General features: G+C 43.4%; 1 protein-coding gene across 9 annotated transcripts in view; it reads right to left on the bottom strand.

Moving 5' to 3' along the window:
- cacna2d1 (calcium voltage-gated channel auxiliary subunit alpha2delta 1) overlaps positions 1-25,680 on the bottom strand; it is a 515,041-nt gene that overhangs the window by 445,590 nt on the left and 43,771 nt on the right. For all 9 annotated transcript variants that reach the window (XM_033039801.1, XM_033039800.1, XM_033039804.1 and 6 more), the window contains exons 2-3: positions 12,341-12,422; positions 11,180-11,296 (exon numbers count right to left, since the gene is read on the bottom strand). In XM_033039801.1, coding sequence (XP_032895692.1) covers positions 11,180-11,296; positions 12,341-12,422 — 199 coding nt within the window. The remainder of the gene's footprint in view (positions 1-11,179; positions 11,297-12,340; positions 12,423-25,680) is intronic.

The raw sequence follows: 25,680 nt of genomic DNA, 5'->3' as shown, positions 1-25,680 counted from the left end.
CACAGTACAGAACCTGCTTTACACTTGGAAGTCACAGTTTGCATGGCCAACACCAGACTGCCGAAACGCTGAATATTCTGCACTCTGTCATGGGAACAGATGATCAGGCAAAGGAAAAGATTCAGGATGCACACAGAGGCTTTTTGGAAAAGTGCATTATCACTCCTAACTCCTGGGACTCTGGTGCAGGACCACTGAAAGCGGAGGACCATTTAGCACAGGGTTGAGAACCTCAAGGTGGTGTTTTGGGAGCACACAGTGGATACCTGGAGTGCACCATCTCACTAACAACGCATCCACCAGCTCTGTCGACCACCTCCTGCACTGTCTGTGAGGAACTCTGCAGCTCCCCTCTCATCAGTCTGTTCAGAATCAACAAAATAGGAGTGGAATGGTCCCAACCAAACGAGTCACCTAACCTTGTTCTCCAGAGACGCTGCCTGAACCACTAAGTTACTCCAACACTTTGTGTCCTTTAAGAGTGGAAGCAAGTCATCCTCAATCATGAGTGCATGCCTGAGACAATGGATGTTTATATACATATCATACAATTCAGTACAATTACAGATTTGTGCAATACTTTTTCAGAGCTTGGGGCAGTGGGGAATGCTTGGCTTTGGGGATTGGGCAGTGATCCATGCATGGACATGGTTACGCTGGCTACCTGACTATGACAGAGCATGGGCTTATTCAACATGCGCCTGTCCTGAGCGACATGACTTTATCATATTGTTTACAATGTACTATGTTTACATATTCTGTTGTGCTGCAGCAAATAAGAACTTCATTGTTTTTTTTTTTTTTTTTTTTTTTTTTTTTAATCAAAAATATTTATTCAAATATTAAAATAGTATTGACACTACAAAAAAACAAAACACCACCATAATACAAGACGAACAAATATGCTAAGCAACTGCTAAACAATTATATTGCAATCCTTGCCAAGGATAAGAACTTCATTGTTGGGAGGATGACAAAAAAAACACTCTTGACTCTTGACTGACTTGAGTACAGATGGGTGTGAAAAGATTTGTGATGCGGATCCAAAAATGAATAAATAAAATAACCTTAGTAGTGCCCGTTCTCCCAGTGACCTGAATGCGTTTCCTCTGGGATCTCCGGTTTCTTTCCACATCTCAAAGACCTACAGGTTTATAGGTTAATTGGCTTGGTATAATTTTAAATTGGCCCAGTATGTGTAGGATAGCTTTAGTGTGCGGGGATCGCTGGCCAGCATGGACTCAGTGGGCCGATGAGCCTGTATCCACCGGGTGACTCCAGCAATGGCTGCCTCACCAACAGCCTGCCCCGTTCTTCTTCGTTGTTTTTTTAGTATGTGTCAAATCTATGTTTTTAGTGTTCGTTAGCTTGTTTTATGTGGGGGGTGGGGGAAGGGGGAGGGGTAAATTGGGGAAAACTTTTTCTAATCTCTTACCTCAACGGAGATGCAATTTTTCTCCATATCGTATCTCCGTCCGCACTGCGGCCTAACATCGAGGAGTTGGCAGCCTTTGCTGGAGACCGACTTCGGGAGCTCCAACGCAGGGAGCCGGCGGACTTAAACAATGCAGAATTCGCGATCCCTTTGCCAGGGATCGACCTCTGAGCTCTACCATGGGAACCTGCGGACTTTAACATCACGGAGCTCGCGTTCTCTGATCAGAGACCGACTTTGGGAACTCCAAGCCACAGGAGGTTTGACCACCCCGACGCAGGACCTTCGACCACCGGCTGCGAGAGCTTCGATCACCCCGACGGTCATATCACAGTGAGGAATGTGGGAAATGAGGGGATGGATGTTTATGTTAACTTTTATGTAGTTGAGTGAAAGAACGGAACTCACTATCAAAACATGGAGGGGACGGGGGACACAATTTTTTTGGCGGCCGCGCACGCATGCGCACACTCACACACGCGCGCGAGTCTTCGGAGGCTCAATCCAGCGCTAAATACAGCTCAACTACCTGTCTCACCGGGTTAACTACAGCCCTCTCTGGACTGATGGGATACCAGCACTGCTTCTCCGCGCTGGCCATATTTCCCACAAGCCCAGGCAGGTTAACCTGGCGGGGATGTCGCCCACCTCTCAAAACATGGGGGGGACGTGTCCCCTCTGGCCCCCCCGGGTTTTCCGCCCCTGGTTGAGTGTCTTGTTTCTATTTTAGCATGGCTGTATGGTAATTTGCTTAATTGGTACATGTGACAATAAAAGACCTTTGAAACCTTTGTATCTCTAAACTAAACTAAATATTATTTATGTACAGAACTATAATCCCTAGTCAGCAGGAATGTAGCAACCATAATACATTCAGAAGAGAGATTTTTGTCAGACATCATTAATTTTGCAACAGGGAACAACCCCATCACTGCACCATTAACACAGGATTAGCTGTGACCAGGACAGCCCTTTTGGACACACGGTCTCATGTCTTCAATAGGCCGTGTGCTCTGACTTACACCCGGCTGCCTGCATCGTGCATCTTTAACTCGGGCAGCTGACGTCACAGTGGTTGTGTGGTGGGGAGTGCAGTCAGCAGGTATGTTGACCAGCGGTGAGCAATACACGCACTCTGCCAGTAGCCTTGAGCAGTGACAGGGATAACAACAGCTCTTACATCTGTGCACCAGATCATCGCCACTCACCCATCAGAAACCCCTTCAGTCACCAAACAGCAGCTGTTTACAACCAACCACTCTGTAAATCTCCAGCAACGTGCTCTCACAAAGCCAGGAAAAAGTTAAAGAAAAACACCACCAGCACTGACACAGGCTTCTCCATTTAAAACCAGCAAAGACCACTAGCGCTTTCAAAGAATGTTGTCTGTTGATTGCCTTATATGAAAGATTAATGTGAAGCACAGGTATTAGAGTACAATTGCTATCTGGTGAAATGAATTACATAAAGCAGGCCAGCAAGACAAGTCTCGTGCCTGCACATCTTCTCATGGTACATCTTTGCAATTCTAGGAGCCGGCCATTTCAAGCTGTCACCTGTCTGGCTACATTGATTAATTCTGACCCTGAATCACACTCTGGTTGTAAAACCCAAAGCAACCCAATCCATCTCGCGCACAATCAGACTGACACCAACTAACTGACATCGGTTCAATTACACCAGCACCGCTGTGTCATGACACCAGCAGCTGATGTTCCCTCTCCTCTGCAGAACCGGCTTTCAAACAGGTCCACCAGCTAAAAATGTTTTAGAATAACTCCGATTCCTAGCTCCTGGATAAATATCAAGCTGAAATGAACTCCAATGCAGCGAACCCTTGCAAAAATTATTTGATAACTGGTAGTAATTACGTTATGTAATCAAAACAGTATGGATGCTGCAACTAAACTAAAATTAAAACAGAAATTGTTGGGAAGCACCCAGCAGGTCCGTCAGCATCTGTGCAAAGAGAAAGGGTTAACAATTGAGTCAATTCTGGTGAAGGGACTCTGTCTTGATGCAGATGCTGGAATCATGAGCAAAACACAAAGCGCTGCAGGAACTCAGCAGGTCAGGCAGCATCTGAGGAGGGTATATACAGACAATGTTTTTGGGTCGGGACCCTTCTTCAGTGACTGGAGCTGAAGAGCGAAAGATTAAAAAGAGGGGTGGGGGAATGACAAAGCTTGGTAAGTCATAGATAGATAGATGGAGGCAAGGGAGGGGATGGGTTAACGGGCAGTTGGGGAGAGAAGGAGAGAAAGGCGTGAGATGAAAAGAAGACAAAGGGGTATAGGATAAGGGATGAGAAGAAGAGCAAAAGATAAAGCCAATCAGAGGGATATAGGTGGAAAGGTACAGGAAGGAGGGGAATGGGGGATAAAAGGGAAATGGGGTCTCAGTGTTGGGGAATAAGTGTATGGAGGAGAGGAAAGCAGCAGGATGAGTGAGATGAGACAAGGTGTGTGTGGTGGGGTGGGGGGGGGGGGAAATAAGAAAGAGAGAGGAGGGTATTAATTGAAATTGGAGAATTTAACACCAAATTCAGTCACCTTGCCCCTTCTTTGTACACTCATCTCCCATCCCCGAATCCCCTACTTCCCCTACTTCCCCCCACTTCCTCTCCACCCTATCCCCTTAAACGCATATACCTCCCTGCGGATTTACATTCCACTCCTCCTCTTCTTTCCTTATCTGACACTTTTTTATCTCCTTTAGTTTTTGACCATTTTTCCAACAACCACCCCCCTCATGTGTATCCACCTATCACTTGTCAGCCTTTGTCCCTCTCACTTCCAGATTTCTCCTCCTACTCCTATCAGTCTAAAGAATGGACCCGACTCCAAATATAGTTCAACCATTTCCCTTCACAGATGCTGCCTGACCTGCTGAGTTCTTCTAACACTTCGTATCCTGAAACCTTAAAGGGCCTGTCCCACTTACGTGTCCTTGGCACGCAAATTACGCGACCTCGTCGTCGACCTGAAGCGCACGGGCATCGTGTGGCTGCGCGAGGCCGGTCCTACTGAGAAGCGCGGAGGGGTATGTAGTTGTGCGCGACTTCGCGCAGGGCTCCAAAATTTTTGTAGCAAAGGAAACCTTCGCGCGCCAACGGCTTGTCTCGTAACTGACAGCCAAAGTGGGACAGGCCCAAGACCCTGGCGCGACGCAACGCCTCACCTCCAACAGCAGCAGAAGCAGGCAAACGATCGCCAAACTCGGCCTGGGACTCACGGCCGTTGCGGTCCGAATCCGCCCCCACTTCTACTCCCAGAGCGGGGCCAAGAAAATTGAAGTTAGACACAAAATGCAGGAGTAACTCAGTGGGACCGGCAGCATCTCTGGAGAGAAGCAATGGGTGATGTTTTGGGTCAAGACCCTTCTTTCAGACTGAAGAAGGGTCTCGGGCCTCAGCTCAACATTACAAGTTTAGTGTGAAGAATGGTCTCGACCCGAAACATCATCCACTCCTTCTCTCCAGAGATGCTGCCTGTCCCGCTGAGTTACTCCAGCTTTTTATGTCTATCTTCGGTGTAAACCAGCATCTGCAGTTACTTCCGACAAAATGACATCAAAGTTGGCCTGACCCCAATTCAGAATTTTAGGGGGTGGGAATTTTAGCTTGTGGGCCCGCGCTGTCTTTATCCTTAAGTTATTTTAAAGCTAATAGAACAGTGGTCGCTGGTCCCAAAAGACTTGCCCACGGATACTTCAGTCACTTGCCCTTCCCAGATGAAGCTTTGTCCTTTCCCTTGTAGGGCACTCTACATAATGCCGAAGGAAACTTCCCTTCACATATTTGACAAATTCCACCACATCTAAGTTCTTGGCACTCTGACAGTCCCAGTCTATATTGGGAAAATTAAAATCCCCCACTAGGACAACCTTGTTGATCTTGCAGCTGCCAGCAATCTACTGGCATTTTTGTTCTTCTAATTGCCGTTGACTGTTTGGCAGTCTACAATACACTCTCAACAAGGTGATCGTCCCCTTTTTACTTCTCAGCTCCACCCATATTGCCTCCTTGGAGTAAGCTAGAGTAAAAGTCTTTAAGCCTTTATCCTACAGAAGGAGAAGGGGTGAGAAAGGCAAGTTACATCTGTGCTTTCAGTCAGGGTGAAAAGCACTCAGCTCCTGCTTAAAGCCCATTAATATCATAAGTAGCACAAGTAGCATAAATTGCCACTCTCCCTCAGAACACCAACTGCACGGAGTGCGTGCTAATGGAAAATATTCATCAACCTCCATCTGGTTTTTCATTGAGCCTATCAATTAGTGTTGAGGTCTGGACATTTTCCTGAAGTGAATAACTACCTCTCCATGCTTGCTGGGTGCATCTAAACTAATTTCACTTAGAGCTCTTGCAACCGAGGGAAGAGCCTTTCATCTAGTCTGGTTGAAGAAGCTGCATAATCCACGTATCATGATGGAATCCCAGCACTGCAGCAGGTCGAACGTTAAAACATTAAAAGTCACCAGTGCTGGGCTGGTGTGAGGAAGGTGTTATGTGGAGATCAGATACGACCGCACAGGAAAGGGAAAATCATCTTAAAGAAAATAAAACCTTGACGTTTGGAACTATCTAAAAAAAATAATTAAACCAATGTCACCCCAGCGGTATGAATATTGAGGAATTAGAAGAGGTTAGAGTAGGTAAGGGGAGTGGAAAATGGTCTTGACCCGAAATGTCACCCATTCCTTCTCTCTAGGGATGCTGTCTGTCCCGCTAAGTTACTCCAGCATTGTGGTTCTATCTTCGGTATGAATATTGACTTCTCTAACTTTAAGTAACCCTTGCTTTGCCTCTCACTCTCTATTGCTCCCCCTTTCCCAGTTCACCAACCAGTCTGACTGTCCCCTCACTACATTGAATCTGTTTGCTTCGTTGTCACCTTCTCCTAGCTAACAATGATCTATTCTACATTGTCCTTGAGCTTCATCTCTTTTGATCTCTTACACTTCCTTATCTCTGTAAGTCCCTCTCCCCTGAGGCTCTGTCTGAAGAAGGGTCCCGACCTGAAACATTCCTATCCCCTCGGGCTCCTCCCCCTCCTCCCCTTTTCCTTCTTTCTCCCACCCCCCATCAGTCTGAAGAAGGGTTTCGGCCCGAAACGTCGCCTATTTCCTTCGCTCCATAGATGCTGCTGCACCCGCTGAGTTTCCCCAGCAATTTTGTGTATCCAGAGATGCTGCCTGTTCCGTTGAGCTACTCCAGCATTTTGTTGTCTCTCATTCCGGTCTTTCCTTCCTCAACCAGGGCGGCAGGGTGGCGCAGCGGTAGAGTTGCTGCCTTACAGCGCCAGAGACCCGGGTTTGATCCTGACTACGGATGCTGTCCGTATGGAGTTTGGTCGTTCTCCCTAATAACCGTGTGGGATTTCCCCGGGAGCTCCAGTTTCTTCCCACACTCCAAGGACGTACAGGTTTGCAGACTAATTGGCTTTGGTAACATGTAAATTGTCCCTAGTGTGTGTGGGATGGTGTTAGTGTGTGGGGATCACTGGTCTGCGTGAACTCGGTGGGCCAAAGGGCCTGTTGCCGTGCTGTATTTCTAAACTCAATTAAACTAAACTCAGAAGCTACAAGTTCCTAATTACAGGGCCCTTAGCAGAAAAGCAGATGTCATGGCAGTACAGGTGACTACGGAGCAATAAGAAATGCAGTGAACAGAATTACTTCACAACGGGAGTCTATATCCACAAGGATATTTTTGTCAGCCTATTACAATATTTATTTGGTATCCCACCAGTTGGACTGCACAATCACAATTTATCTTTGGTTTACTGTTGCAAGGAATGCATAGTATTTATACAAAGTGCACCATTTCCCCACCATTTCCCTCTAAGTTGAACGGCTATATTTACTCTGGGACATTCGCTGCGAATGTTAAATCATTCCAGCGAAGTAGGATATTTATGAATGACTACACAACTAAAATCATCCCACATTCTCAGAGAAAACTGTGCAGGAGAGATGTTTACTGATGAAATAAACAGACATTTCAAAAATGCTTTAGGAGGTTAAAGGTTCATTTAAGAATCCCAAACATACTGTATTTTGTGGAAGTCTTGAAATCTATTACTCACGTTCTTTTTGGATTTGCTGGAACTATTAAGGATTTTCCCCATGATGTCGAGAAAGTCCTCAGGTTTGACAACACAGAACACGAGGTTCTTGAAAGTTTACAGACATCTACCATCTCTACCCATTTGCAATAAAAACAGAAAACATTGTAAATACTCAGCAGGTGAAGCAGCATCTGTGGAAAGAGAACCAAATTTAACATTTCAGGTCCAAGACCCTTCCATCGAACTGGAAAAGAGAACATTTTTAAAATTGTAGGTTTAAGTTGCAGAGAAGGGAAGCAGGATATATTTCCAAATAGGCACTGCCTAACCCACTGAGTATTTCCAGGATTTAGTTTTTTTCTCCAATCCATAATAACGTTACCATAATTCTGATAATGTCACATTTTCTCTTTTGTACCAATATCACAAGTAAAGGTTCTGATCAACTTGATCTGACACCAACTGACAATTGGAACAAAATATCTTATGACATCATTATTTTTTGGTACTGATCCCAGTAAAAACACATTTTGTTCCAACCCCTGTTAAGACAGACACGTACAAACAATTAAAACAGATCAATAGGTTGTGTAAACAACTATTGTAAGGCAGCAAGCTGAACTGTAAATTCTGGTGATTCATTGTGAGCGTGTTATGCAAGACAGGTACACTGTGTGTAGTCAGTCAAATCGTTGATATATGGAAACCTGGCACCTTGAGTATCAGTTTCCAAGCTAAACAATTGAGCCATCCACACAAGTAAAGGTTCTGATAAGCTTGATCTGACATCCCGCCTCAGCCTTCCAGCTCTTGTCGGCTTGCCTGTAGGTTTTTGAATGATGTTTGCGGTGAGAGTACTGAGTGCAATCACCAATATCAACAGAGACAAAGGGCAAATTAACATTTTGGAAGTGGTCTCTTTGTTATATTTCTGATGCAGCTCGGAGGTATGTCCTGCCTCACAAATGCTGATATGCCCGATTCACCAAACTAAACATGAGCTGCTACGTATTTCTACCAGCCTATAAATCGTGTTTCAGATGTGCAGTTTTTTTTTTTTAATTATATTATTATAACAAAATTCAGATATTAGATTGGCACAAAGTGCTGGAGTAACTCAGCAGGTCAGGCAGCATCCCTGTAGAATGTGGGTAGGTGACGAAAAAGGTCGAGATCCTTCTTCAGACTGTTAGATATATGAATACTAAATTTGGTTCACCCACATCTCAGGAATAAATCCTCGGCATCCAATAAATGTAATTTTATAGCATTTACATATTCAACGGTTTCAATACTCAATATTCCGCGATGCAAGAGCACTTTGCTGTTTTACTTTGAAGGTGGATGCAAATGTCTACAACAGATAAGCAATAAAGATACTCGTGAAATGGATTTATAAATGATTACAACCCAGCACTGACTTTCAGTATTCCATTTATACATAAAATACAAGTTTTCGAAGCAACACAGAAACCAGGCCAAAGAAATATTTAGCTCCCTTAGGCTGGACACATATTGTGCATTCATGTCACTGGTTCACATCCATGCTTCACTGCTCATTGACGGCATGGAACTGCAGCTGAAAACCCACTAGTTCTGTGCAAGACTAACAGCCTTCAGCTCCATAGTGCTGTGGGTGGTTAAGAGTAATGCAGAGATGCACGTCCCAAACATCTGAACAGCTAACTGACAGCGATTTCCAGGTTATGCTCTGACATTAAACTCAGGCAGGTCGCGAGTGGTGAAGTTGACCTTTGCCATCAGTAGGAGCTGCTACATTCGGCTGACTTCGGCTTTTTTTGTTGTTAAAGTATGAATCTAATTTCAAATTTTATGTCGAACGGAAATCCAGTCGCCGTTTTTTCGGCGACCTGCTAAAACTATGACAGTCGCCGGCAGTCGCTTAAAAATAGCCTAAGTGGGACAGGCCCTTTACACCCATATGTTTAGAAAACACTCTTTCACCCAAAGATTTGTTAAATGTAACACTTGCACACTCAGAGACCCAAATGGGGTCAAGGAAAGAGCGTTCACGTCGCGACCCTGTTTTCACCAATCTTTCCACCATCACGCACAAGAAGCGCAAGATGCCATTGTCTGCAGATGCTGAGAAGTGCGTTCAGCTCTGGCTGAACATTTTCGGATCTTGTGATGTGCACTCGATAAGAAGAGACCCAAATAGATTGTGGAAAAAAACCTAAATCAACATCTAAAATTCTGAGACAAACCAGGATGGATGCCCACCAAAGCTCTTTACTGCTCTGCTTTAACATTGGAGCGGCAGGTGGTGACAATAGATAAAAAGGTGATGTGTATAAAGAAAAGCTCATAACTTCATAAGACATAGGAGCTGAATTAGGCCATCAGTTTATCGAGTCTGTTCCGCCATTCGAACATGGCCAATTTATTTTCCCTCTCAACCATCCTCCTGCCTTTTCCCCCATAACTTTGAACACCCTTACTAATCAAGAACCTACCAATCAATCTTTTCTTTAAAAATACCTAAAGACTTGGCCTCCATTGTCATCTGTGGTAACGAATTCCAAAGATTCATCACCCTCTGACGAAAGAGATTTGTTATCTTCTCCATTCTACAGGGAAGTCCTTTCATTCTGAGGTTGCGCCCCCTGGTCCTAGACTCCCACTACTGAAACATCCTCTCCACATTGGCCTTTCATTATTCAGTAAGTGTCAATGAGATGTCCCCTCATCATTGGAAACTCCAGCAAGTACAGGCCCAGTGTCATCAGACGCTCCTCACACAATAACCCAATCATCCACAGGATAATTCTCATAAACCTCCTCTAGACCCTCTCCAATGCCATCACATCCTTTCTCAGATATGGGGCCCCAAAACTGCTCACAATACGCCAAATGTGTACTGACCAGCACCTGATGAAGCATTTACGCTGGGATATTTACACGCAGTTCCTTTGCCAAGTTAGAGTAAACTAAACTAAACTAAACTAAACCTGCTATAGAAACAATAAAGCATTCATAAGAATGGAGAAGAATAGCTGCATAGGAGAAAGGTAATTTAATGTATTTTTATTTAACTACTAAATCAATGTAATCCAATTTCATTGTTGAAAGGGCTTTCAGGCATATATAACTTTTTTTTTTAATTCAAAAATAAAGTATATTTAAATGATTTTAAACAGTTCTTGAATACTTGCGGACATTCGAGGCATTTACATATATTCGAGCTCCAAGAACTCCGAGCAGGTCACTGACTCTCAGAACATTTAAATGGGATATACCATCAAACAGGCCCTGCACCATTCACCATTATTCCCATGCAGATCAGAGACAGCTTCTTAGGGGTTATGTTCCCGGTAAGAGCAGGCTTAGCCTGGAAGTGACTCCAAGTGCCAAGTCATAATTCCAGGTCGACATTTTTTCCACAACTTTTTAAAAGTACACATATCGCTGTAGATATTTGTTTCACGTTGTCAAAAGAACACTCGGATCTGTACAATATTTCTTAGGTCTCCAATTTGATAGTTTGTTGAAATCACCTGCTTACATTCTTCCCATTATTGTTCGTGCATTTCGTTAGTAGTGCACGCCATGTTACGAACACTCCACCAACTGGGAACAGTTCATGGTGCCTGTAGTAAACCAAAGCCAGGATGCAGCCTGCCCTGGACTTTAACAATGGAACTCCTGTACTCACCTTTAGGGCCTTCACTTTGTTGCTCAGCAGCTTTTCGATTTCTCTGGCTGCACTCTCGACCAAACGCTGCGCGTTATTCGATTCGATGGTGTAGTGTTGTCTATTTCTTAAGTAAATCTGCAATAAAACGATGAGAACCATTTGTTGTAATAATCCTTTGGTTTTAGCAAGTTGCATTTATGTACAAAGGGTGAAAAAGCAGCATCGGCCGTGATGGCACCATATCTAGAGGATGTGGCAGCTGAGAACAGTCAGATCTAACAATGATTAACCTCCTGGTTTAACCAATGTTATATGTGACTCTTTCTTCCTACATTGCCATATATATATCCATATTTCTTAATGACACGAGGCATTTCAACCCATAATCTCCCCATTAATGTCCCCTTATTCCATTCTCCCCACGTTCTTATAAACTCCCCCCCCCCCTCTTTTTTTACCACTCACTTACAAATTGGGGGAAATTTACAGTGTCCAAATAATCTACAAACTAGCAGGGAACCAGAGGAACCCAAGGAAATCCCTGGGAGAATGTGCAAAATCCACTCTGGCAACACTGAAATGTTAACACCTGAAATCAGATTATGTCCGGAAGAAATTAGCCAACAATGAACCTTGAAGCGTTTGATGATCCATGTGAACAATGCTGGTAGATGCCTGTGAACACACATTCACCCGATTGAGGATAAAGGATAGCACCATCTGGAGATCAAAATTAGTTGCACTGGGGTCAAGTCAGTGTTGCATGTGAGAGTGGGTTTTGGTGAAAGTGCTAACTGCAAGTGTGCCAACCCAATGCAAGGTGCACCTTTCTGCAAAAAGCAAACACATGCACTGTGGACTCCATTTTACCATGGACACAGATGTTTCACAACCATATTTCACCAATCCCTTGGCTTCCCATTCCCTCAGCCCATGACAAAACATTAAACTCAGCTCCTAAAACACAAATTAATCGGTTTCTTGGTGAATCGCAAAATGACCCTTTGTTATCAATGGGTTGACTTTGCTGATACACCTGATAGCATGGCAGGAAGATTGGGGAGGCACAAAATGCTGGAATACCTCAGTGGGTCAGGCAGCATCTCTGGAATAGGTGACGTTTCGGGTCAAGACCCTTCTTCACACAGGGGTTTGAGAATCGGCTATCATTATTCCTACCTGTTCCAGCTGATCGACTCCACTGGCACTACGGACCAACTTCACAAGATCCTCCTTCATCTTCTCCGCCCAGGACCGAATACTGCAAGACAAAGAGATCTCTTCTTTCACTTTGGGGTTGTGGCTTTGACTGTCAACATTACAAAGACAATCTGACACCTGGTCTTCACTGAATCTCTTTGCTTGGTTTAATTGTGTTGATGGCATTCATTCGTGTACCAGCTTCTAGTACAGATGACTTTTTAAACATTTAAATCATTTGTAACATTGGTGAAGCCAATGTTTCCTCATTTAATGTCCCTTGCTTGAACTTTTCACTGAGAGGAGATTGGAGTGTTGCAGCATGTTGGATGATTTGAAGTTTTTGTGACCCAAATTGGCAGACCATGTTTGTTCAAACTTGGTCAAATGAAGTTGAAAATCCGTTCAGCCATGAACTAATTGTATGGTCTGGCAGATACAAGGGGTTGCATATATTCCATACCTATATTCTTGCATGTTCATCTGCTGTTGTATTTTATTCTAGTATTTATTGTCATCAAAGTAGATTTGCAAAATGATAGGAATGCTGAACCAATCTGTCTTTCCCTATCCTTGAGATGGATTTGATTTAGTCTTTGATTTAGCGTGAGTGAGAAAGGGAAGAGTTTGAACCGAGTATCGAGAAGTAGAAATGAGCACACAAGGGAAAATGGATGTACTCCACCTATGACAAGTGGAGTAATTCGACAATGGTAATACCATTGACTGTCAAGGGTGTATGATTGGACTCTTTTGCTGGAAATGATTTTATCACAGCATTCACAGGGCACAGATTAATGAGCCACTTAGAGTTGAGGCCTGGATCTTGACCAAGTCATGCAGCATGCAAGCAGGGAATCATTTTCTGAGGATTTGCAAGTAACATTGCACATTGTGCAATCTTCAGTGACTATTCCCACTTCTGACTTGGTGATGGACGTAAGGTCATTGACGAAGTGACTACTGGAGGCTGAGCCTAAGGCACAGCAATGGACAGGGGGCTGGAGCCGTCCTTTGTGCAAGTCTATGCACCTCGTGCAGTTGTGAGTCAGACCATGCGGAATCCAGAAGAAATAAGAAAGGTGTCATGTGTGACGGGCATAAGATTTTACCTTGCAAAGTGGCATGCTTTACAGCTTCTGTGTCCAAATATTTAACTCTCTGATATGAAGATTCAAACAGAAACTTTCTGGTTAAAGCTGGCCATCAAAAATCTTCCCTTCTCCATCCAAAAATAAAATATGCAAGTTTGAGAAGGATTTAATCATAGTAATTGCTCGCAAACATCCAAAACATTCCAGGAAAATGAATGCATGGGAAGTTTTAAAACTGCCAATCTAAGAAAAAAAACTCAGTCCTAAAAATACAGGATGGTTCCTGAGGGAAAATCAGTTGCCCTAAATATCACAATGAACACCATTAACCAAGTGGTTTACTGCCAGACATTGTTGTAATTGAACCTAATCTATAATTAAACAAATTTCTGAGGAACCTACAAATTTATTGTCAGGACTACAGTGCAAAGTACCTTATACTTCTGACAGGATCTAAACATTACCGACAAACCCAACAAAGCTACTCATTTAATTCAGTGGATGTTTATGTGCACGGTCAGAAATTAGGGCAGAACTCAGTTTGCTTGACCTGCTTCCAAGATTTTCAGGCAATTCCCAAGTGAGTGCAGCTTCTACCTCTTCCTCACAAGGCCAGGGCTATAGATAGAAAACAGGAAACTCCACAAGTTGGGCCTACTTAAGGACCAGCTATTCAACGACCATTGCTGGCACATCTCTGCCAGGAACAGTGGGCAACTGATCAATAAAAACAGAGGCCACTGAAGGTGTCGGGTCTGGTCACAGAAAATGGGAAATTATTTTGCAGAACCATGTCAGGACATTTCCTCAGGGAGCTTTCATTAATTTTAATGTCTATTAGAAATCCTAAATCTCCATTACCCAAGGAACTGAAATGATGTCTGGCCTTGCCCATCTAAGCCAAACCTCCTGGCATGCCTGGCAGCAGAGAACGCCATGAGAAGCACGGTGGCGCAGGAGTAGAGTTGCTGTCTTACAGAGCCGGAGACCCTGACTACGGGTGCTGTCTGTACGGAGTTTGTGCTTTCTCCCTGTGACCGCGTGGGTTTTCTCTGGGCGCTACGGTTTCCTCCCACACGCCAAAGATGTGCAGGTTTGTACGTTAATTGGCTTCTGTGAATTGTTCCTTGTGTGTTGTATAGAACTAGTTAGTGTATGAGTGATTGCTGGTCGGCACTGATGCGGTGGGCCGAAGGGCCTGTTTTCACGCTGTATCTCTAAACCAAACCAAACTAAACCTTGTATAGGATGAAACTGCAAATGCTAGTTTACACCGAAGATAGACACAAAAAGCCAGAGTAACTCAGCGGGTCAGGCAGCATCTCTGGAGAAAAGGAATAGGTGAGGTTTCAGATCGAGACCCTTCTTCAGACTGAGAGCCAGGGAAGAGGGAAACTAGAGATATGAAAAGGTACGTAGAACAAATAAATTAAAAATATGCAAAAGGATAAATTAAGGCCAGCAACACTTTCCCTGAACATTGTAAACTAAACCTTGGATCCCTTCTCTCTCCTGTGTCCCAGCTGGACCCTCACCTGTTTTTCCCCTCCCACTCTCCACCCACATTCCTTCCTCTAGCTTCACAATTCACAACTCTTCAATCCTTTTGTCCCACATCTTCTGCCTTTTCATCTCCGGCCTTCGTCCAACCATCTGCCTATTGAAGCCTCCCCTTGCCTGTGTTCACCTATTTGCCAGATTTTGTCCTGTTCCTTCTCCCTTTTCCTGCTTTCTTTGCCACCTCTCCCACACAATCAATCGTAAGAAGGGTCCCAACCCGAAATGTCACTTGTCTATGTTCTCCATTGAAACTGCCTGGCCCACGGATTTACTCCAGCTCATTGTGTGGTTATTTTTTCCATAAACTAGTATCTGCAGTTCCTCGTTTCTATCTTGGACTATTCTCAAATCCATGGAATTCCAAATGGCATAATTCCCGATGTACCATGGAACTTTCGTAATGTCAGTAACCACAAGAATGTTTGCACTTCCTCCATACCAGAACCAGAAATCTTAGTTCCACAATCTCTGCGATGTTGGCTCGTGGCAACATTAGGAAACAAAAAGATGGCACCGTAACTCAGGTACTGACATTGATGTTGTAATCTTGCTGACCTTTCTGCCTGCAGAATATCAACACCAAATCCACTTATTTATTGCTGTCATGAATGGGAAAAAAACACAATGGAAGTGCTCCATGTGAAATGTGCATCTCACTAGACCAGTTACTCTTCAATGCACTGCGTGACAGGCCCCATCATGGACTCTGCTGGGTGCTGTTTTGTCTCTGACAAACCACACAGTAGAAGGGCCAAAAGAAAGCAATGGTCTTTACAAAAAGTGCAAGCGAAGATGCTGACACCACTGCATATTTTCACTTCATGAATGAACCGGCACTTAATATTAAGCCTAAATCATGTAGGTGAGCCTGGCCTGATATAATAGACCAACTCAGTCCTATTGTGGAGGTGACTCTGCGACTGAAAATGGACCTCTCTCCTGCACACAGAAGCAAACAATTCCAACAACAGTTCAAATTCAGTTAAAGCTTTCCCTCCCATAATATGTATATATTTATTTTATTGAGGTATCAACAGCATAATCCCTTCCCTGGGGTTTCTGGCAGGTGGTGGTATAGTGACTGAATGATTGTCAATCCCATTAACATCAATTGTCCCACCTTATCAAATGCTTGCCCATCATCAAGAGTGTTATAGAGCTACACAACATGGAAACAGGCCCTTTGGTCCACCTTGTCCATGCTGTCCCTGTTCAAGTTGACATACTGGGCTAGTCCCATTTGACTGCATTTGCTCCATAGCCCTCCAAACTCTTCCTATTCACATATCTGTCAAATATCTTTTAAAAGTCATAATTTTGTATGTTTTCATAAGTTCCTCTGACAGCTCTATCAAGATACAGACTATAAACCCCCAATATTCAACTTCAAAACCCCCAATATCTCCTCTTTGGTAAATCGTATATGATGCAGGGCATCACAACTCATTTCCCTCAGTTCTTTCCATGAACATTTCCTCTGTAAAAACAGATGAGACAATAATTTAATACCTCTGGCATCTCTTGTAGTTCTGCACAGAGGTGGCATTGTTGATCATTACGGGAACCTATTCTTTTCCTCGCCACTTTTTTACTCCCATTATACCTATAGAATCTCTTGGCACTGTCCTTCACCTTGCCTGCCAGGTAAAGGTCTCTTGAAGACTCTTGTCCTCTTTTTACCCTCCTGATTGCCGTCTTTGGTACCCCTACATTTGCACTCATGGAGGGATTTAGCGATACATGGCATAAAAGCAGGCCCTTCGGCCAACTTGTCCACGCTGACCAAAATGCCCCATCCATACTAGCCCCACCTGCCTGCATTTGACCCATATTTCCCTGATATTGACGGTCTAATCTGACATATACCTCTTTCATTTTCCTGACCAGAGCCTGAACATCTTTCGTTAACCAGGGTTCCCTAAGTTTGCCAGCCTTGCTCCTCACCCTAACAGGAAGATGTTGCCCCCATACTCTTGCTATTTCACATTTGAAAGCCTCCCACTTGCCAGCTATGCCATTCCCTGCAAACAGACTCTCACAATGGACGTCTACAAGTTCATGTCTAATGGCTCCAAAAACAGCACTGCCCTAATTTAGGACCTTAACGTATGGGTCAGTCCTGTGCTTTTCCATAACTATTTTAAACCAATGGAACATTGGTCTCAGCAGCGAGATGCTCAGGTAGGAAGCCACATTTTGCCAGCATAGATCTGCGACCATTTATGTTTATTTCTTCCCCCCCCCAGGTTCCTGTTCTGTAGACCCAGTTAGCAGCTGTGCCCAGTGTAACCATGGTGAACCATTCAACAGGGCTTGCCAGACCCTTGCATGCCAAGACCTTGCCAGCCTCTGAGGTAGATCGTTAATTGCATTAACGGCATTTGCTAAGATAAACATCACTTCCTCCTCCCACCAAATATGCCGCGGGCAGCCAGCCCACCAGCCTCGCTGAGAGTCGCGCTGGTTTGCGTTCCATTGTTAATTCTCTGCTCCGGATCGTGGGCCCTGCGGAGCCGCCAGATGGGCTGCCTCACCCCCATCCGTGAATCACAACGTCAAAAATAGGAACAGGCTAAAAAAAAATGCAGCAAAGCAGGAAATACATTTCAGCAACCGTAAAAATTAGAATATGTTTTCACGTAGAAAGAAAACTCTGTTTTGACTTACAATCGTAAGGGTATAAAAGATGGGAAATTATTTTGCTGATTTTAACTCAGATGTGCAGCTTTAAGAATCTATGTTGCCCTGTCAGCATGATCTAGCCAGTTGTTCATCTCTGAAGAATAGATGCTGCCTGACCCATTGTGTTACTCCAGCATTTTGTGTTATTTTAGGTAAACCAGTGTCTGCAGTTCCTCGTTTCTACAATTTCCTCAATTCTTCTCCTAAACTCCTTCCTCACTCAATCTCGTCATCATCTAATCGGCCTCATCCCGACCCCTTCATCTCGCTTCTGCTTCCCTTAGCTTTTGCCTTCACTCACCACCTTCTCTATCCCGATACATCTGAACCCCCACCTCTTTCTTCTCCTCTCCAACTATCCACACTATTCTACACCTGCCACATGTCTGCTCCAGGCTATGTCACCTGTTCGCCTGTCGCCGGTCCCAATAGCCAGCCCCATTCCCCCCCTCTTCTCTGGATCAAGTATATGCAGGTGACACTATCAGTCTCCTACCCAGCCCCAGTCCCCAACCAAGCATCCCAAATCCACCCCACCATAGTCCCATCAAACTATCTCCACCCCAAACCACAGAGAACGTACAGAACTGGAGAGGAAGCAAGTAATCCTTGATCCATCAGGGTCGAGGACGAAGAGGATCTAATTAAGAAGACCTAATTAATTTCTAAATAAGTCTAAAATTGCTGCCTCCATTAGCCTTGCCAGAAGCCCATTCTAATTATGCATTGCTCTCTGTGTGAAGGGGTTATTTCTGACATTTGTCTTACACATTTCTTTCAGAAGTTTCAACAAATCCCATTAATCTACTACCAGGCACAGGTTGGCCTTAATTAGCTTCATCTTAATTATGGAAGCAAGAGTTTGTGCTCATCCATTAAGAGCCCTTTTTGTTCTTTTCTTTCCTGGATAAACTATTTGGATTCTTCCTCGAAGCTCATACCGTTTCAGTTATTCAGTTTTCGTGATCTAGGCATCACTGACAAGGCCAACATTTATTGCCCATCCCCAATCGCCCTTGAGAAGGTGGTGGCAAGCCACCTCCTACCAAGAAGTTAGCTAGACCAGTCAACAACCTCGAAGTGTGTGGAGTCACCTATCAGCCAGACTGGGTAAACATGGCAGTATTTGTGTCTTGAAGGACATATTAGATTAGAATTCAGCCTTCAGCCTTCTCCCTATATAATTCCTTGAATTATTCATGAAATGTCAGCAGCTAAATCTGAATGTCATATCACTCTGGCCAGCGCAGTACATAAGAAATCAGGAGAAGGGAGAGGCTTTCAAGTCTGCTTGCAGTTCATTAAGAATATTGTTAGCTTGCTGCCTTATCACCATTTTCTTTGTCCTTCACAGGACCAGGCTCTCACTGTCCATCCTTATGGCCCTCAGAACACAATGGCACGATAAGCCATTTTAGAAGGTGGTTCGGGATTTATACCCAGGCTAGACTGGAGAACTTCTTCCAAAAGTGTTTAATTGTCATCTATACCGATGACTGAACAATCAAATTCTTACTACAGCAACATAACAGGCCTGTGAACACAATACTCTTAAATAACATATAAAACAAAAACATTCTCAGTACATTAAAAATGCTTAATTATGTATAATTAAGCATTATTATTGGTGTTGGAATTAGTATTTGCTTTATAATTGCCCGGAGTTAGATCAGTTTAGAGATACAGCATCATAACAGGCCCTTCAGTGAACCAAGTCCACAATGATCATCGTTCACATTGGTTCTCTGTTATCGCAGGGGGGGGGGGGAAGAGAGACCTTACAGTAGTCAATTAACCTACAAACCTGCACAATTTGGGATTAAAGATAGTGGAAAAAAAGATTGTTTTGTGGCTATCTCAGCAAATCATACCATCCATGAGTCCATCAGGTAGTGCAAAAGAAAAAAACAGCGTGCAAAATATAGTCTTAAAGCTATGGTGAATATAATGTTTGCTGCAGTTGGATTCAGGCTCATGAAGCATATTCCTTGGAATAATAATCTAATAATTTAACCTCTCTGTATTAAACAACTCGGCAACTTTTTTGGGCGTTGTGAATTCCAAAGATTCATAGCTCACTGAGTGAAGTAATTTCTCCCCATTACAGTCTTAAAATGTGATGCCAAGTTCCAGTGTCAGTCACTGGGGAAAACATGTGGCTGTACCTTTGGCACAACCTAGTTAAAATCCGTAATAATTTACATTGTTTCAGTGGGATCACTTCACATTTTTCAACATCATTGCATACAGGCCCAAATTTAGTCAATCTCTATCAGAAGACAATTTATTTCCCCAAACCACCCCCTTCCTATTCACATCCGACTAATCATCCAATACCCTCAAGGTATGTCAGGATTAACAAGGGGGAGATGTTAGAAGTCATGGAAGGCATAAGGGTTGATAAATCTCCACAGCTGAATGGTCTTTTTTTTTTTTTATATAAAGAGATACAACGTTAAAACAGGCCCTTTGGCCCACTGTGTACGCACCAACCAGCAAATCCCACATTTAGTTGCTCCAGTACTTTGTGTTTTTTGCTCAATTCCAGTTCCTGCAGTTCCTTGTGTTTAAGGTATATGGCATGCTTGCCTTCATAGGTCAGGACATAACATATACTGTACAAGTTAGGACATTGCATTACAACTTTACAAAGCACTAGTTGGACCTCACTTGGAATTTTGTGTGCAGTTCTTGTTGACACTGTATAGGAAGGATACGATTGTGCTAAAAAGCTTCACCAGGACGGTACTAGGATTTGAAGATTTTCATTATGGTGAGAGATTGGATAAGACAGGCTTTTTCCTGGATTGGGGCCTGGGTGACCTGATAGAGGTACATAGAACTATAAGAGGCATAGATAGAATATTTTCCCCAAGGCGAAACAAGAGGGCATAGGTTTCAGGTGAGAGAGCATAGTTTAAAAAGGGGAATATTTGAGGGGAATATTTTTATTACACAGAGAGTCATTGAAATCTGAAATTCAATGGCAAAGGAGGTAGTGAAATCAGATATAGTCACCACATTTAAGAGAGATTTAGACAGCTAAATGAACAAGCAAGATTCAGCAGGATACAGATCTAATGCAGCAAATGGGATTAGTGCAGATGGGCAAAAAGGTCTTTATGGATGAATAGGCCTGTTTCTGACTATGATTCTCGGACTCCATGGTATTATCTGTAAGCTGAACCAATTTCTACAACTAACATAAAGATTCCGCACCAGAGCATTTGCTGAACTAAAAAAATGAATCAGCTCTCAAAATGTCTCGACGATCAGAACATTTCTGTTACGTTGTTGATTAGAAATGTGGATAGTTGCTAAAATATTGACATAACCTTTCTGACGGAGGTGGAACGTGTTTCTAGCTTCAGGTTCCTGGGTGTTAACATCTCCGATGACCTCTCTTGGACCCACAATACCTCAACTCTGATCAAGAAGGCTCACCAGCGTCTCTTCTTCCTGAGGAGACTGAAGAAGGTCCATCTGTCTCCTCAGATCCTGGTGAACTTCTACCGCTGCACCATCGAGAGCATCCTTACCAACTGTATCACAGTATGGTATGGCAACTGCTCTGTCTCCGACCGGAAGGCATTGCAGAGGGTGGTGAAAATTGCCCAACGCATCACCGGTTCCTCGCTCCCCTCCATTGAGTCTGTCCAAAGCAAGCGTTGTCTGCGGAGGGCGCTCAGCATCGCCAAGGACTGCTCTCACCCCAACCATGGACTGTTTACCCTCCTACCATCCGGGAGGCGCTGCAGGTCTCTCCGTTGCCGGACCAGCAGGTCCAGGAACAGCTTCTTCCCGGCTGCTGTCACTCTACTCAACAACGTACCTCGGTGACTGCCAATCACCCCCCCCCCCCCCCCCGGACACTCCTCCCACAGGAAAAACACTATGTCTGTATATATGCTAATGTAAATATTTATTCAAATCATATGCTATGTCGCTCTTCCAGGGAGATGCTAAATGCATTTCGTTGTCTCTGTACTGTACACGGACAATGACAATTAAAGTTGAATCTGAATCTGAACCTGAATCTGAAGTATAGTTAATCTTTACCAAACCAAAAGTCAGTTATGTAACTGGAGAAGCAAACAATATCATTCTCCAGTACTGGCCTCATCATTGCATCGTCATATCTCTAAAGGGAGAGGAACAGTGCAGTAAAAATCAGGTCAGTGTCTCATCAAATCTGCCTTCGGATCCACTGCGTTCAGCTACTGCGCACTAATTGGATGCTGGGACATCTTCAGAATGTTGCACAGTGCACTTTCGTTATTTTTACATATGCAAATGTCATCCTTCCTTTTGGATAAAGATTATAAATTTAGCCTCGAGAGCAGAGGCGCAGAATTAACTGCTGTTGCTGCAAACCCGTGTAAATCCGGAGCACTGAGACTTCTGTCTGCTGACTTGTCGGCACCAGAATCAGTGCCAATTCTGAGCTTCCTTCCTGCAGCGAAAGTCAAAGAACTGCAGAGGCAGGAAATCCGAAATAGAAAAAGTAAATGCTGGGAACACTCAGCAGGCCAGGCAGTATCCATGGAAAGAGAAACAGACGTAATGTTTCAGAACGAAGCGTTTTCTATTTTTATTGCAGCCACTGGATCCATTTGTCAATATGTGCGCCCCTAGCAACAGGGGCTGAGCAGTATCATCACATCTTCACAGCACACCGCGTTGCCATGGTGAGGATCGGCTGATTTAAATCCTCATGTCACAAGGAAGTACAATCAATTACAAGAACGTTCGTGCTGCCTGCTGCTGCCCCCAGAGACCTGCCACATATCCTTTGCCACACCCCTCCCAGCACCATTCCCACCCCCCACCTCCGCAATTCCTCGGGGAATGTCACCAACGTGGCAAAACCCAGCCGTGTCAACTCGTAATATTAGATAACTCTGGTAATTCAGCAATCAGAAATCACGTTGCCACAAGCTTATATGGGTCTACTGTAACAGGAAATCCTGCTCCTTTGTTTCATTCAGTCCTAAAATAATAGATTGTATCTCTTTGGAAAGATGACAGGCCACTGCAATGAAAATCTATACCTGCAACGTGCTTCTGGTGTGCATTCTGAGTCACGTGACACTAGTTCCCTAATGCCAGGAAGCTTTGTTGATATTTGTGGTGAAAAGTACCTTTGGGTATTAATCACTCACAAATTAAAGGGGACATGTATGTAATTACTGTAGCCTACTGTGACACTACAGAAGAAGCAACCTTTGAGCCCCAAGATCACCACATTCTTCCCCTTCCAGATTTATCCCCCCCCCTCTGGCTTTATATTTCACTCCACTTTCCTGATCCAACATCCTTTTGTCTCCTTTTTACCTCCGGCCTTTGTCACTTAATCCACCCATCTGCCAATCAAATCCCCAACACCTGTATCCACTTATCACTTGCCAGACTTTGTCTCATCCCTGCCTCTCTTTTCCACCTCCCCTGCCCACCCACTGCATCCGTCTGAAGAAGGGTTCCAACCTAAAATACTGCATTTCCATTCCCTCCTCAGACGATGCCTGACCTACTGAGTCACTCCAGCATTTAGTTTTTTAGCTTAAGATTCCAGCAACCTGCCGTTCTTTGTGTCTCTATTTTTTCTCTCTCGGTGATCAGATGTGAACTCGATCCAAGTAAGCCAAAGGTTACTGTCTTCTGCTGGTTCAGTTGTCGTTGCCAACAAATGCACACAGGGATGAGCTCAGATAGAAAAATCAGCCTTTGCTGGCTATTGACAAATGGCTTGGATTTCACTCTCCCAGCCTACGATGTCATCTGAACCTTACGCTAAGTTGCTGCCTTGTAAGTTAACACTAAATGGAACATCATAAAATGGATGGTTTATAAGAATTTCTTTGCCAACCAGTTGCTTGACATAAAAGCCAAGCGAATGACCTTTATATCAATGTGACCAATTGGCCATCCTTTGCATTATTAAATTAAATCATAAATCATATGAAATAAGTGCAAAGACATATTTCGTATTGCTGATTGTTTTAGAAAGTACGTGACGCATGACAATGTAATTAACAGTAACTTCTGTGCTCAACAGCCATTCATTTTGCATTAAATATAGTTGTGCCGTTTTATGTGCAATTAGTAAAGATGGGCTGCTACATCACAAGGATGTTTCATGCGACATCTCAGAATATCAAAGGGAACACCAGCAGCCAATGAATATTTAATGTTTGTGCTTGTACAGTAAATCTTCCATTACCTGCCTTCACTTTAATGTCAAATGTCCTTTTCATTCATTTTCATTCCATCAAGGGAATTCATTTTAAATATTAGAAGATCAACCAAGCGCCATAAAAGTGCACGTTCTAATTTTATCTTGAAGTTTGTTGTTTTTGAAAAAGAACTGTGATTTTTGAAATTTGAAGACTGATTGATCAAGAAAGATATTTTATCAAGACACTTATGGCTCAATTCAGGGGTGTTGTTTTCATTATTTTTCTATAGGTTTGGCGCATATGGATCAAACGCGGGCAGCTGGGACTAGTGTAGTGGAGGTCAGCACAAAAAGCTGGAGTAACTCAACGGGACGTGTTGGCCAGTATTTGGCAAGTTGGGCCGAAGGGCCTGTTTCCTTGCAGTATCACTCTATGAATCTATCTGGTAAAGTTAATTTTATTTTAATAATTTAAATATTTTAAGCAAATACATTAATTTCCAGTTTCCACAGCAGCTTCCCATGTATAATAGGAAACAACAATAATTATATGTACATTCAAAATTGTCCATTGCAATCTGAGTTTTTATTCAGAGATTTCATCTGCACTACCCCAATCACATGACCATTTTACACCCACAAACATGATTGGGCAAAAGTTTACGTAGGATACCTGCATTCTTAAAGCAAAATGCAGAGTTGACATTAAGGATTCTACTGCCGACACAGTGTCTGAATTATCGATATAGGTTTTCCTAGTTATTACTAGTTAAAAGCAAAAACAGCCCAAGTTAAGCAGAGCAACAGAGACATTAAAAAAAACTGCAGATGCTGGGATCTTGAGCAAAGCTCAACGTGCTGTAGGGACTCAGTGGGTTAGGCAGCATCTGCAGAGGCAATCAACTTTTCAGGTCGGGATCCTTCTTCAGCCTCAAGGCAGAAGTAATCAGAAATACCTCTGCTGCTACTTCACTGGATCCTGTGTTTCTGCCTCTCTTTCTGAAGGTGTTACGCTCAGTCTACCTCCATCCCTGTATCTCATCCAATTGGCATAGCTTCATAAGCTAGTTCAGACAGTCAACATCAACAGAACATTTTGACAATGGGGAATATCACAGCTGAGGCCTGCCGTGCCTTGAAGTGAAATCTTTAAAAGGCACAGATTCTGCCAGGAGACATCAGACAGCAGTCAGAATGCAAACCCTAAGAGAATGCAAACATTGCCAAATAAATGCATGTTCATACTTTCATCTGAAATTGTTTTGGGTAATCCTGAATTTGACTTGATTTTACCAATTTAAAACACTTGTATTTCTGAGGCTTCGAAGTTTTCAAAAGGGAAGGAACAATATTGATGAAAATCAACGAACTGTTACTTAGGTGATAAGGTACAGTAAACTCAATCTTTAAAGTAGCCATCAGCAATACATTGTCTGAGCAGGAGAATGTGTAATGAGACCAGATTATAGTGGAATGGATGATTTGGAAGCATTTTCTAAGGCTTTGGTTTGTTGATAATACAGGTAAATGTTGCATTGGCCAAAAAGGCCGCTCAGTACATGTGCAATAGGCTCCTACACAGTGTTTGTTACTGCATTTTGAATGAGGTGGGAATGAAGAATGGGCAGTCAACACAATTAAAATGTTTCAACGTTTTTGTCATTTTCCCTACATTGTTTGACAAGAAATGAATCTTTTGATTCAATTGACGTTTTGTTTCAGAACCCACTTCAGACCTTTCTTTAGTCCGAAGATGACCCCGAGCCAAATCACTATCTATCAATTCCTTCCACAGATCCTGCCTGACC

The sequence above is a fragment of the Amblyraja radiata genome, chromosome 21 (assembly GCF_010909765.2).
Source record: "Amblyraja radiata isolate CabotCenter1 chromosome 21, sAmbRad1.1.pri, whole genome shotgun sequence".
Lineage (NCBI taxonomy): Eukaryota > Metazoa > Chordata > Chondrichthyes > Rajiformes > Rajidae > Amblyraja > Amblyraja radiata.
Note: the sequence above shows the minus strand (reverse complement) of the source record. Positions and strands in the feature narration are given on the sequence as shown.